Source organism: Merops nubicus, unplaced genomic scaffold (assembly GCF_000691845.1).
Source record: "Merops nubicus isolate BGI_N331 unplaced genomic scaffold, ASM69184v1 scaffold33881, whole genome shotgun sequence".
Taxonomy (NCBI): Eukaryota; Metazoa; Chordata; class Aves; order Coraciiformes; family Meropidae; genus Merops; species Merops nubicus.
Window position 1 is genome coordinate 1 of NW_008588203.1, and position 13684 is coordinate 13684.

A 13684-nucleotide genomic window follows, 5' to 3' on the forward strand; every position below is an offset into this window, starting at 1 on the left:
GCCTCGGTCGCAGTGCCGCGGGTCTGAGGCAGAGCCCGGCGGCGGTAGGGAGTGTCCGCGGCCCCGCGGGCCCCGGCCTGGAACCGAGCCCGATTCCAGAAAGAGGCAGAAAAGACGACAGAGAGATGAGGAGAATCCCACGAGAACTGCCGAGAAAGCGAAGCTCTCCAGCACTGGACTCCAGAGGATTTCCCCAAGAGATTGTCCATATGCAACATCAGGCTCTGGATGGAGCAGCAACAACAGGTTTTCAAGCCGAAGCTGTAAAACAGTGGGGAAAAAAAACCCTGTTCCTTTGGTATAAGCTTCTCCTCATTGACAAAAAGAGGGCTGAGTAGGACAGGAGAGTCTATAGATTGTGGAAAATGCCATTACCCTATTGATCACTTTAAAGCACAGTAGTCTCTGAGCAGCTCTAAGTTTGCCGTCTATTAATCAGATAGAAAGGATCTTTCAGAGCACATCAGGCCATGCCTCTACTACACAACAAGAATATGTTTCAATTTGCTATCTCATACTTGCTAATATTGAGTTAAATTCATCATCATACAACTCCTAAACACTTTTGTGCTGACTGAGATGCTGCGCACTGGTTGAAAAGGAACTAGTTTGAACTTGCCAACACATTCCTTAGGTTTAAAAAAAATACACATACCTTTTGGAATAAAAGCAAGCTGAACTATGAGAAGACAAGGATGCTAAGATCTGGATTTCAAGCCTCTCTTTTTCCATTTGCAATTACCTTTTTCACAAACGTTCAATAAAGTCAAAAGATGAAATAGTAATTAAAAAAAAAAAAATCACCATAACTGAGTATGCGGACACAGCATGTGATATGAAGTTTCCCTATAACCTCTAAAACGTGCATGTAACAGCATCTGCAACAGATGTGCCCCATCAGCACTGTCAGTCTCATCAAGCTTTCCAGGTTTGTCGTGACTTATGATATAATCCCTTATATGAAAAACATCTTCTGCTGGCAATCGCTGTCAACAGCAGCTCCCTCCTGACCCTATTCTCGTTAACTAGAAGCGAAAGAATTTCATTTCCACCACAGAAAGACATTTTCAGAAATGTTGAAAAAAAAGATAGATAATATCTCAGCATTTCTTTATTCCCTGTCTGCAGCAAAATTTCAAGCACTTTGTCCACAAGCAGCAGAAAAAAAAGTGGTTGATGTGGCAGATGGGACCACTATTAACAGGCTCTGTCAACAGATCATTTTAATAGCTTACGATAAGTTCACCTTGCTGTCCCCAGCTGTATCTGTTCCTTCCCATCACTGCAGCTACAACAAGTCTGTCTTAAAAATTGCTTAACTGGTCATTCTGGAATTTCTCGTAATTTCACTCAAAGTACCTCATGCTGGCTACTGTCAGTTACCAAAATGCAGAATTACATGGCAATTATTGCATCGCCAATATTACCAGCTTGTTTCAACAATCATGCAACGGGATATTCAGATGCTTTTGCAAACACAAGGAACAGCACATTAATGAAAACAAGTCACTGGTTCTTACTTGCACATCTAAAGGTCCTTTGTAATGGTTTGTTGATTTAGCCAGTGGTCATTTTGTTAAAATAGCAGATTTTGAGGCATTTGAGTCAAATGCCTCAAAAAGAACAAATTAATAAACACCCAGTGCAGCTGAATTATGTTAATTCATTTCTGTGCTGCAGCTTATGTGTTCAGACATTTGATGAAACAGAAAGATGACCACATTACAGCACCTGGACAAAACAGGGAAAACAAAATTTAAGCTACTCAAGTCTAAGACAATGGGTGCTGCAACGCGAGGGTTACGGTTTAACCCCAGCCGGCAACTAAGCACCACACAGCCACTCCCTCACTCACCCTCCCTCCACCCCAGTGAGAAAAACTCGTGGGTCAAATAGTTTAATAACTTAATAATTGCAAAGAAAAAGGGGGAAAAATAGCAGAGAGTGAAGTAAAAGACAAGTGATGCAAATGAAAACAATTGCTCACCACCAACCAACCCGATGCCCAGCCAGTCCTCTTGTCAACCTTCCCCCCAGCTGTACTGCCGAGCATGATGTCATGTGCTCTGGAGTATCCCTGGGGGCAGGTGGGGCCAACTGTGTCCCCTCCCAGCTTTTTGTGCATCCTCAGCCTGCTCCCTGGCAGGGCAGAAAAGGCTTCGAGTCTGTGGAATCAGTGCTCACCCGTAACTCAAAAGTGTGTTATCAACACCATTGTCGGCACAAATCCAAAACATAGCCACATACTACAGCTACTAAGAAGAAAATTAACTCTACCCTAGCCCAAACCAGCATGCATGAGGAAGGCTCACCTACACATGATGCAGACCTACCTTCAGAAATAATTTTGTTATTGTTTTCTTAATTTCATCCTCAGCCCTGCATACATAATTTTTCTTTCATGCATATTCTAGGCTGGTTTTACACAGGATGTCCCATTTGCCAATAAGAGTATCACAAGCGTGCTACATCAAGTCTTTTGGAAGCAGTGGGGTGATTTTTCTAACACAGCATGAAAATATTGTAAAGAGAGGTGAATGGAAGAATATATTAATATATTACTACTGCTGTGAGGCCATGTAACCCAATTATGTATGTGCTCACATGCTAACAACCTAGCTACCTCAGGGAAGCCTTAGATTGCAAAAACAGGGTTTTAAAAATACTTAGGGAATTGTGCTCCGTAGGTGTTATCTTCAAGAGAAGCAGGATGCAATGATCTTTAAAATTTTTTTTATACAACAATAATGAAAATAACTTTACTTGCTTAAGATTTAATAGTATTAGAATTGCACCTGTTTCCAAGAACAAGAAAGCAAAATTCAAGTATTTTATTATTTTGTACCATTTCAGAGACTTAAGAAATTAGAAAATTTTCATTCACATAATCACACAAACATTTCATAGAAGCTTGCGTTTTTACAATATATTTATGCTAGAAAAATTTGCTTCATTTTATAAAAATTACCTTTCAGTTAGTGACAGACTACTTTACATTTCCATTTCCCAAATGATCATGAAGTTCCATACAGTTGCACTGCCCTCTTAGATCCTGCACAGCACAGCTCCTCAGTGCAACTTACATAAACAGATTTTAAATTAGAGTGTAGATTTCACAGAAATTTAGTATTTTTAAAAAATACTTCCCCCTGGAATTTAATGGAGAAATTTCCACACAAATTTCATGCTGAAATTTCTGTTGTTTTATTTACTAAATTCATATTTGTACACAGAAACTGTATACCACCTTAAAAATACCAGCCAACCATCTTCTGGTGAGATCTGGGGAATGGCAGTGCAAGGCAGCTACAAAGACTACTGCAGTCCCAGCTACAGGACTCCCAAAAGTCCAAGACTAGGAAGTACTGATGAAAAAGCCTAGCAGCTGTTCTCACTGTCCAGTTTCTGTACGTTTCTTTTAGGCTCTGACCACAGTCACAGTCTGATGGAATTTAGTTAAGATTCCAGCTCTGTGGTCACAGAACGAGTAAAAAAAAAAAATTTGCAAAATTAGTTACTGAACTTGTTCAGGCTCTCTACCATAAGGCCTGTAGGAAGAATATAGAAACAACATGGAGAACATAACACGTACGCTTTAAAGTTCACCTACCTGGATTGCTTCTGCTAGTGCAAAACCCATCCTCAGATAAAAAGATTGCAGAGAGATCTGAAACAGGAGGCAACTAGAAAGGAATTCTCCATATTGATGTCTTTAGAAACAGTCCCTTATCAACTGAGCTTGAAACAAACTTAGTTGAGCTCCATAGCACAGTATTAGGCCCATCTCCATGTTCCTGCTACATCTGAAGAGTTTGTAAAAGGTTTGGTGTGAAGTTATCAATGTTGTGAATGTGGTAAGCAAAAGGATGAGAGGATTAATTATCCCGCTGTACATTGTGAAGAAAGCTCTAAAGCAAAAACTTCTGTCTTGCTTTGTAGACTTACCCATGTAATAAACAAGACACAAGTAAATAGAATTCCTATTCTAGATGCCACTTTTATAATTTTATTGAGGAATGAATACTTCCAGAACAGCACACATGACTACTGTGGGAAAATAAAATAGTAATTATGCAGCTTGGCACTTTTTCAGTCTTGCCTATAGTATAAACTCTCTGTTGATTTAACCAAATCAGTTTATTTAAACTGGTGCAATTCTGCATGGACAGGGCAGGTAGGTAGAATGTCACTACAATTATCTGAGGCATATCTTAACTTTTCTGAACTGCAGGCTATTGGGTTTCACAAGCCATGATGTTTAAGTCTCACACCTAGTTCCTATGCTATCTCATACCAAAAACATCTCCTGCTTTGTTCTTATAAGCTTTAAAATACCTCTATCATCTAGTTATTTTACACAGAGTCCTACAAATTTTTGTCTTACAGTAAAAAGTGCTTTTCAGTACTTTTTTAAGAAAAAAGTAAAATAACCTCTGAGCTGCATTACAGGTTTCAGTAAATCCTCATTTTAACTCCTCAGCAGGTGGCAGTACAAAGTTATTTAAAATGTCATATAAATTCTGTACTAAGTAATTTGTTCTTAAATTTGCAAGAAAACCCTCTAGTATTAGGTAATTATACTGTATGGAAGAGTTAACAAGAAAAATCAGGCTGTCTGCTTATTCCAGTTCTTCAGGATCACTTCAGCTGCATCTAGTGTGCTGTCTTTCTGCAAAACAAGGAGTATCACTATTACTGCAAGTACAGAGTTCTTGAAAACAGAGTAGCAGTCACAATTATAACATCCCAAATCAACATTTGGCAGCTTCACTTGCACCCTGTAAATATCTGTCAGTCAGTTTTTCATTAACAGTTAGAGCTACAAATCTAGGCTACACAAAGAAGTCAATGCTGATTCCCCACAAATATGTATTAGGTATATTTAAAAGATAATATATTTTCTCAGCATTCATACTATCAAATTTAATGAAAGCAATACTTCTTATATAGGTGTCTGGCATTTATGCAATGATGTACTTGGTAACTCTATACTGGAAACATGCTATCACAGTTCCCTAATCTTTGCATGTATAATTGGGATTTTTAAATCTCCGTGCAATCAAATTATGCTGTAGACTACTTCATCATAATCCTTCTAAATATGGTTAATCTATCCACTGGCCAGTTGTGTGGCTTGGCTACAACCTGGTGAGTCATACAAGTAGTCTTTAACTTGACATGCTCAGTGTTCTTCATCCTGGGCAAGCCACATTGGCAACCAGCTAGTTTCATCCTGGTCATTACTGGGTCACTTCATATCATAGTTCTTTTGACAAGGTACTAAGACTAAGTCACACAAGCAGAAACTCCCCTTTATTACTGGTTCAAGCTAAGGCTCTAATCTCCACCCTAGAACAGTTAAGGAGTTGCACATGTTCCATTATGCTGACTCTTACAGAACAATTGGGAAACGTCTCAGGGCTGCTGCATTATCACAGCTTAGGTACCTGTCCCAGAGTATTTCAGTTTTTCCAAGAACAGATTCAACAGGAAGAAGAATATGTGAAAAGCAGGTGTTCACAAAATAGCAGAAGTCAGCTAATTCACAAAAAAACATGAAAGATAACTTCCCGTGTCTTTGTTTTCTTTTGTACTGTGGAGCTTATGTAAAACCCTATGTATTTTCAAGCAAGTGAGCTGAACTTGCAGGTGATCTCTTCCCTGGTTTCGTTGTTGGAAAGTTAAAGGTTGTGGGCTATACCATTTTGCTATACAATTAATCTCTGCTCTGGATTATAGAATTCACCTTAATTGACAGCGTACCTGTGCCATTCATTTTCACTGTCACCACTGGTCAAGAATGTTTTTAAAAATGAATAGAGTAAGCTAAAAAAGGCCTATGCACCCATTTGTTTTCTGCCCGTCACACTTCTTAGCCATGCCACCCACATTTATGGTATAAAGTCTCTCAGCAAAAAGACAGCAGAAGCTACTGTGTGCTGAATTTTATACCAAGCTAACCTTCTGTTCCTAAACTCATCTGACTCAGGAGAGCCTGGGTAACAACCGCTCTCTTGCGGATTCCTGTACTGCATTGATATTTAAGAGTCTTAAGGCTTCCCAGGACACAAATTTACCTTAATGAAGCAAAAACGTATGTATTTTTCAAACTGCCTTTTTGTCTCAGGACCACAGAATGCTGAAAGAGGAATTGCTGACAGCTTCTGAAAAATAAAACAAATATTATTTGCTTGTTTTATGTATAAGAAACAAAACTGTTTTAAGCATGATGATTTTATTATTCCACTTCTAGAACTCTCCCTCCCAACACGTATAAAACCAAACCTTGTCTTTCCCTGACTAGCTAGGCTTAACTAAATTCAAATTACTTTTCTTAGGCAAAACATTTCAAAGGTACATTTGTACAACTAGCATGTAAGCATGCTGAAAGAAAAGTGCTGGGATGTAACACAAACCTACAGGGTACATTTTCAGCACATTTAGCAATATTTTGGCTACATCATTACCAGCAGTCATTATAAATACCAAAGAATATTTTTAATGGAATAGCTCTACTATACTATTTAATAAGCACAGTTATATTGCTCTTGCTTTCAATAAAAAAGCATTTCTGAAGCTAGTGTGACTAAGACGCTTTACCTTAGATGTTATCATCCATTTTACAAACTTATAATCATAAGGTTGCTTCTCATCTACATCAGAGAGATCCACATCTAAAAGAAATAAATTTAAAACAAATATATTGTAAGATTTCCTAGACTCCATTGGGAAGGCATTGATTAACAACACAATTATAATTAGTATGTAAGACTAAAGAGGTATGCTTTTAAAGTACAACTTTAAAATTAAGACTATGAAAAATAGTATAAAATAGGTCAACAGATTGTACCTTTCCATTCTGATCTGAGCACTTGCTTTCCATTCAAAGCAAATTCAAACATGTAGCTTGGAAGAAAGCCATACAGTACTCCAAGAAGTCCTCAAGCCTGGGTTACTGAGGGATCAGGACTGTGGAGGGTGCTGAAGAGTGTATTTATTGCATGGACAGCAATAACCACTGCAACTGCAGTTTTCTCATCTGTGAAACTGGGGTACTTAAAACTTTGTGACACATGGTACTGCTGCGAGGTCCAGCTGTGTTTAAACATTTCTGCGTGGATGACAAGTGCCATTAGGACCAGTTAGTGAAAAATGGGGAACTAGAAAATATTTTTCTGTGGGAATTCTTCCTCCAAGGTTATCATAACCTGAATTTCCAGAAGGTTTTGTAAATTTTGGTAGCATTTTACAGTGTTACATTTCCTTCAGGGTATTACTTCAGATTAAATAAAACACGCAACAATAAGAACAAAAAAAAAAAACAAAAAAGAAACACAAAAAAAAAAAAGTACAAATGGTTTGAACTCAGGATATTAAGCTGGGTGCTTGGGACTCAAACTTATTCATAATCATAGAACTTTTAAAAATATAAACATTTCTCCACCTCCTTTATCCTCCCTAAAACCTTGACAAAGCTTTGCAAAACAGATAGTAGTTAGGATCACAAACAAAAGCTTTGCTGAAGCTTATAAAATCTACTTCCCAGGCTAAGGTCAAGCAGAAAATTTCAGTCCCAGTTAGTACTTCTGACCATGTTATGCAAACATGAAATAAGAACACAGTTTAAAATGAAAATTGCATTTTCAGATTAACTATAAAACTTGCTTTCTATACCCTTTTCAATAAATGTTATACTAACTTAATGTAGAAACATCAACAATCATAAAGTATCCTCCATCTGGAATGACAGGCTTTAGTCCAGCTTCTTGAAGGAGCCGAGCCATCCGATCACGTTTGCCTTCCAGTTCTCGAGGCAGGGAGTAGAAATAGCAGTCTGGGTCATCCATGCGCTTGCTGTCTATCCAAAATGCTTGTGCCAAAGCCTCCTGAAAACATAAGTCATGTCCAAAGTACTGATGGGTGCTCACTGAACTCACAGTCACTCACACTTCCTACTGAAATCACGTGGTTTTTCTTCGTTCTGGCCCTTATCAAGAACATCAGCACATACAGATTACACAAGCCACATCCAGCTGTGTAACTTCTTTGTTACTTCGTGCTGTGGCAACACCCAAAGCACCCAATCGTTTGCTAGTCACTAATCATATACAGTAGTCACAGTCCTTGACACAAGGGTTTACTGAATCTGAACTGAAGCCAAGTTTAAATTATTGATAACGTACCCTAGAATACTAGAAATCAGGAGACAGAGATAATGGTCAGTAAAACAAGACCTTACTGCAACAAATAGAATTTGTCTTTGTGAGGAAACCACTAAGATTGTAATGTTTTACATCAGAAGCAGCAGTTGATCGGTAGAAGGAAAGAAACTGCAAGACTGATTTTTTTTTTTTTTTTTTAAAGACCTGGGGAGCTGATCAATTTGTCCCCTCTTTTTGCACTCTGGAGTATATATTTTGACAACTGAGAATTAATTGTTGTGATTATTGTTTTATTACAGTGAGGCCTACAGTTTTGCTACACCAGAAAATAACCTCTGCCCCATTTTTACCTACCTGTAGTGGAGTTGCACAGGTATACAGCGTATTTTGGTGGACAACTTGCAAATGTTTAATCAGGTTCTGGGGGCCAATAGACCAACCAAGCTAAGGGAAGGAAGCATGCATATGTTATGCTTACAGCAGCAGTGTTACTAAAAATAGACAAAGAATTAAAATCAGCCAATGTCTCAAGTTTTCCTATTTTAAAAATTCTTAGTGAATTTGTTTTGGTAAAGGAGTAACAGCTGGTTTACAGAAAGTTACCTGAATGATGCCATTAAAAATCTCCTAGGTTTGAGACAAAAGTTATAGTTCAACTTATCCCTCTCTCCCCTAGGGTACTAAGCAAACTTTTAACCCTATATGTAACAAGGATTAGAAATCAAACTGAGCACATATTAGGATTATTATTCATAATTGTTTCAGAAACTTTCCATGTCATAAACACCTGTGTCAAAGATGGTTTGAGCATAAAACAGCAACTTACTACTGAATCATGTGTGTCGTGGTTCAGTTTGAACACAGGCAATGAAGAAGAAAGAATTGAGCTGCCAAATGTTTAAATCTTTTTATTTTCTGATATGTAAAGCCAAGCAAAATTATTATTAAATATGTTACAGAAATATAAACCATTCCAAAACATACCATTATCGTAATCTCAAAATATCGCCACAAAACTATAACATTAAAATATTATAATATCCACATTTTCCCCAAGAATCTTGACTGGTTTTGAACAAATCATACATATCATGTTCATTTTTTTTAGTATTGTTTTTCACACAACAGCTTATGAATCAAGAGACAAGAGAAGAATTTAAACACGCCTGTTCAAGCTAATTGCTCCCACTGAATGCGCCCTTCATGTTTTGGAGACACAGAGATCTGACAGGAGCTTTCAAAAGACAGGTCATAAAAACTGAGACTTTTTTACTGAAATAAATGCATTCTGTTATTTATATCACTGAACTCTTTTATATTGATTCTTCTTACCTTCCAGCCAGTTACACTATATGTCTTTCCAGCACTTCCTATGGTTATTGTTCTTTCCCACATACCTGGCAACGTAGCTGTATATAAAATAAAATTAATTTGGTACAGGTGCATTCACATATTCATAAAAACTGTACTGCCCCTAGCTCTGAGCTGTATGTTGATATATTGCTGCAGCTTATTAAGCAAGTAATGAGAATATTCTGAGATTAGAGCAATGGAAACAAATGAGAATAGATACGTGGGCCAATGCTCTTTGGCATGAAAAGAAGAGGCAGAAAATGAGAGGAACAGTTTGTGAAAACTACATGTTAGTTGTCCTCAGGCAAAATGGATAATTATTCATAAGAAAGCTACAACCTAAGAAGCGGTTACCGCTTCATCTCCAGGCAGCATTATTGCTGATACCTGATAATAGCACCATATACAACATTAACTCAGGCAGCACAAGCCATTCTAACAGAATTGTCCAGTTCACTGGCTGTCTCAGACATCAGAAAAAGAAGAGAATTACTAAGACTTCTAACCCAGACCCAAACACCGTAAAAATCAGAAAACTATGTTTCGTTATATAATTTGTTATGTTTTGTTATATAATTTGAACAGGCCTGACACTGACTGACAATAGCAGCTAGCTAAGGTTGTCTGCAAGGATTAAGGGAGGCATGGAGGCCTATCTCTGTCTCTCTATTTGTATCTGGTAGGAGACCAAAATCCTTTGTTTTCTTTCCAAGGATGTGACAGAGCAAAGCTCTCTTCCTGTAGTTTGCCATTTTTTTTTCTGTACATTGGTTCAGGAGAGCTCTGTGTGGATTCTTTAACTTAATTCAAGAAAAATAGGTAAGATACACTTTAAGCGTGAGACACAAAGTTAGACAAGGTCATATCACGACTGCAATTGAAGTAGTCTAACATCTGGCTCCACCTCATTTGTACACTAGAACCACAACCAATATCTCTCAGTTGTTAAATGCCCTCTCTAGGGAGAGCAACGGACAAAGATTTTCCAAATAAACCCACTACATTTCATGAGAAAGTTTTTGCAGCAGTTATCTGCATTAGCCATGCTATAAGTTTTTGCAGTTATTTGAAAACACGTATTGTATTTTTTTGAGGGCACTTGCCAAGAAGAGAAACAAAACAGCAGGAAAGAAATTCATACTCCTTTTAGCCCACTTATATTCACTCAACTGCTCTGTGACCTTGAAAACAAAAAGGCATTTTTGTTTTCCAAACCAAAAAAAAGCTAATGGCCTCTTGTGGGACTGTTGTGCCACATAGTCATAAGAATTGAACCTTGGAGATGGAATGTAACAGCTTTTGAAATAACAGCAGCTGCAAAAGGACACAGGGGAAGAAGCAGCTCAGTTGCTTTTACAAGCAGCAAACTTTAAATAGGGAGGGAAATTCCTCCATGCCATGTGGCAATACCATTATATGACACCATAACCAAGTCTGACTACAGTTTAAGTACCAACTGCAAACTAACACACAAAATAAGCCTGTTACCTGGGATGGCACTCAGCCTGTCGAAAGGCTTATTCAGAAGCCTCAGTTACAAGATGCTATCTCTAAATCTGCCACTGCAATCCTTATCATTACTTAGAAGAGGTCCATGGTTTTACAGTCAAATAATGATGAGAAGAATGATGAAATGGTCTACACTACAGAAAACTGCTTCAGTGACAGCACAAAGACTGTACTAATTTTATGATCTATGGATAGCAACCCCTGTTAAATTGTATTAAGGAATAACCGTCAGACTCTGTAAACTGAGGTAATATTCATTTAACATCTCTCCCAAAAGATGTGTCACTGCATTTGATGGAACGTATAGAGGTTAATATGGAAACACAAGGCTTTTTAAGTAGTGAAATACATTCATTTTTGCTTGTATTATCTTTTGTAGACTTAAAAAAATCTAAGAAACTTCAGATAAAAACAGCAACTTTGTTTCTTTTACTGAAATGATGTCACTGTTTACAGGGTTATCCTCAAGGTTTTATAGCCATTTCAACACTAAAGTTAAAGATTATATTGTGGGATCTGTTAAAGAATATATATGTAAACCAAGCTAACCCTCCAGGCTCTAACTTGTATTATCATTACACAGTATTTTTACATTTTATGCTGAACTACAGAATACCTTTTGTTCAAGTAAAAATGTTTTGGTTTGAAGCATTAAAATGACAATACTGACACTAAAGAACAACAGAGTTACTGTGTCATAAGAATTCACCACCTGCCCACTAAGACAAAAGTGTTATTGACAACATGAGTGTTTGGACCTGCTGCCACTGCAAAGGAAAATGGATTACCTTACACCACCCACAGGGATTTTGGTTCTGGGTACAGCTATTTGCATGAGCCACCTGCTAAGCCCACGAAGAAAGCTTTAATTTAACTCATTTTATTTTGCAATTGGTGTACAATAAACCACACACAATCAGTTGCTGTGGTAACTTCTTAGGATATGCTGACTCAGATTACTGTCACATTAATGTACCCAAAATGTTCCCCTTCTTCCTTTTCTGAAGGTCTTTGAGATGGTATCACTAGCAAGGCCATGAAATTAGGCTGCTTTCAAAACAGACTCATAGCCTGTGCATGGCAAACACAATCAATGTACTGAAGCCATATGATCAGCTACTGTGTAGCTGAGCTAATAAGTATTGCAAGGTCATTTAGATATAAATTCTTTTTTACTATTTATAAGGTCAGTTTTTACAATATGTAGCCCCCACTAATAGAAAGTTTCTTTTATTGCCAGTCTACAGATATGGAATTGATGCACAGAAGGGAAGTTACTCAGTATTCAACCAGTGGTAAAGCCAAAAAAAACCCATAAGCTTTTCTATGTCTTACATTTATGCCTCGCAACTTCATTGTTTAATCTCAAGTAGATGTTGCTATTGCACATGGCTGAAATGTGCCTTCATTAGGAAAATAGGTACATTGTAACAGCTCATGCAGGCTGACACCATCAGAAACAAGAAGTCTGTACACAGAAGAAGTTTTGGACTATAGCCAGCTCCAATACAGCAGCAGATCCAAATCAAGAGCATCACTCTAGAAACTTTTACATAAATGCTTAGTGGTACCACTATAGGATTGGGGAAAGACCCTGCTCCAGATTCACTTGTTCTTAGGCAGTGAGAGTGATTCCACTAACTTCAGTGAAACTTAAAAAATAAACTCAAAACTCAAAAAACAAGAAACTCAAAAAATAAAACAAGAGGGACAGGGACATAACAGCATATTTGGTTTTCTGATTTGCTCCTGAAGTGGTGCTTTACACCTGTAGCAATGCTGCCAGAAGACTTCAGCATGCTTTCACACTGCCCATGCAGGGACTTCACTGAATTCGAGGTCCATGATTTAACACTGTCCTGTACATTGGAGGCACAGTGTTCATGCACTATCTCTACACTAACCTTTATATGTTTTGGATTTTTTTACTTTTTCTAAGCAGTAGAGCAAAAATAATTGTGTTCCTCATTACGTGTCCCCCTAATTGATTACCTTACAATGCTTTGAGAAGGAAGTTTTAATCACAGTCCAATATAAATACATGAACAGAAGTTATACTTGTCATGGTCAACAAAGTAAATTAATAAGGATGAGACATTCACATAATCTTAACTGATTTATGAGCCATCAGTCCCACTAGTTTCCATGGATATCTGCTCCAGAGTCACTTGAGAGCTTTTGGAAATCCTGTTTGGAATTTATTCTTTACATTTTTCAGAAAAGGGAAAGGTTCTCCTCCTTAGAGTCTAACCATTGTAAAATAGTCAAAACTTAAAAGTTTGAGCTCCTTCCAGAAACTATTATCTCTGAAAAGCATGTTTACAACATCATTCCACAACCTTCTAAGATGCTACAAAAAAATCAGTACCTATTTTAATGTGTTTATTTCCTTTATACACCAGCCATTCATACACCTCATCGCTGATACACAGGGTGTCATGTTTAATGCAGAGATCAGCTATTACTTGGAGCTCTTCTCTGGTAAACACCTGGGATACAAGAAAGTAAGGGACAATACATTAATCACAGTATTTAAGACACATTCTGAAATGAAATTACAGTAGTGTTAAAGCAGGACTCTTACCTTGCCTATAGGGTTGTGTGGGGTATTCAGAATAATTGCTTTTGTTTTGGAATTAAACTTTTTTGCGAGTTCAGCA

General features: G+C 37.6%; 1 protein-coding gene across 1 annotated transcript in view; it reads right to left on the reverse strand.

Annotated features, from left to right (window-relative positions):
• Positions 1–4423: 4423 nt before the first annotated feature.
• CCBL2 (cysteine conjugate-beta lyase 2) overlaps positions 4424–13684 on the reverse strand; it is a 19482-nt gene continuing 10221 nt past the window's right edge. The window contains 8 exon segments of the mRNA XM_008949204.1: positions 4424–4669; positions 6078–6164; positions 6601–6674; positions 7700–7886; positions 8517–8606; positions 9495–9571; positions 13393–13513; positions 13609–13684. The exon segment at positions 13609–13684 is cut by the window's right edge and continues 17 nt beyond it. Coding sequence (XP_008947452.1) covers positions 4607–4669; positions 6078–6164; positions 6601–6674; positions 7700–7886; positions 8517–8606; positions 9495–9571; positions 13393–13513; positions 13609–13684 — 775 coding nt within the window. The 3' untranslated portion in view covers positions 4424–4606.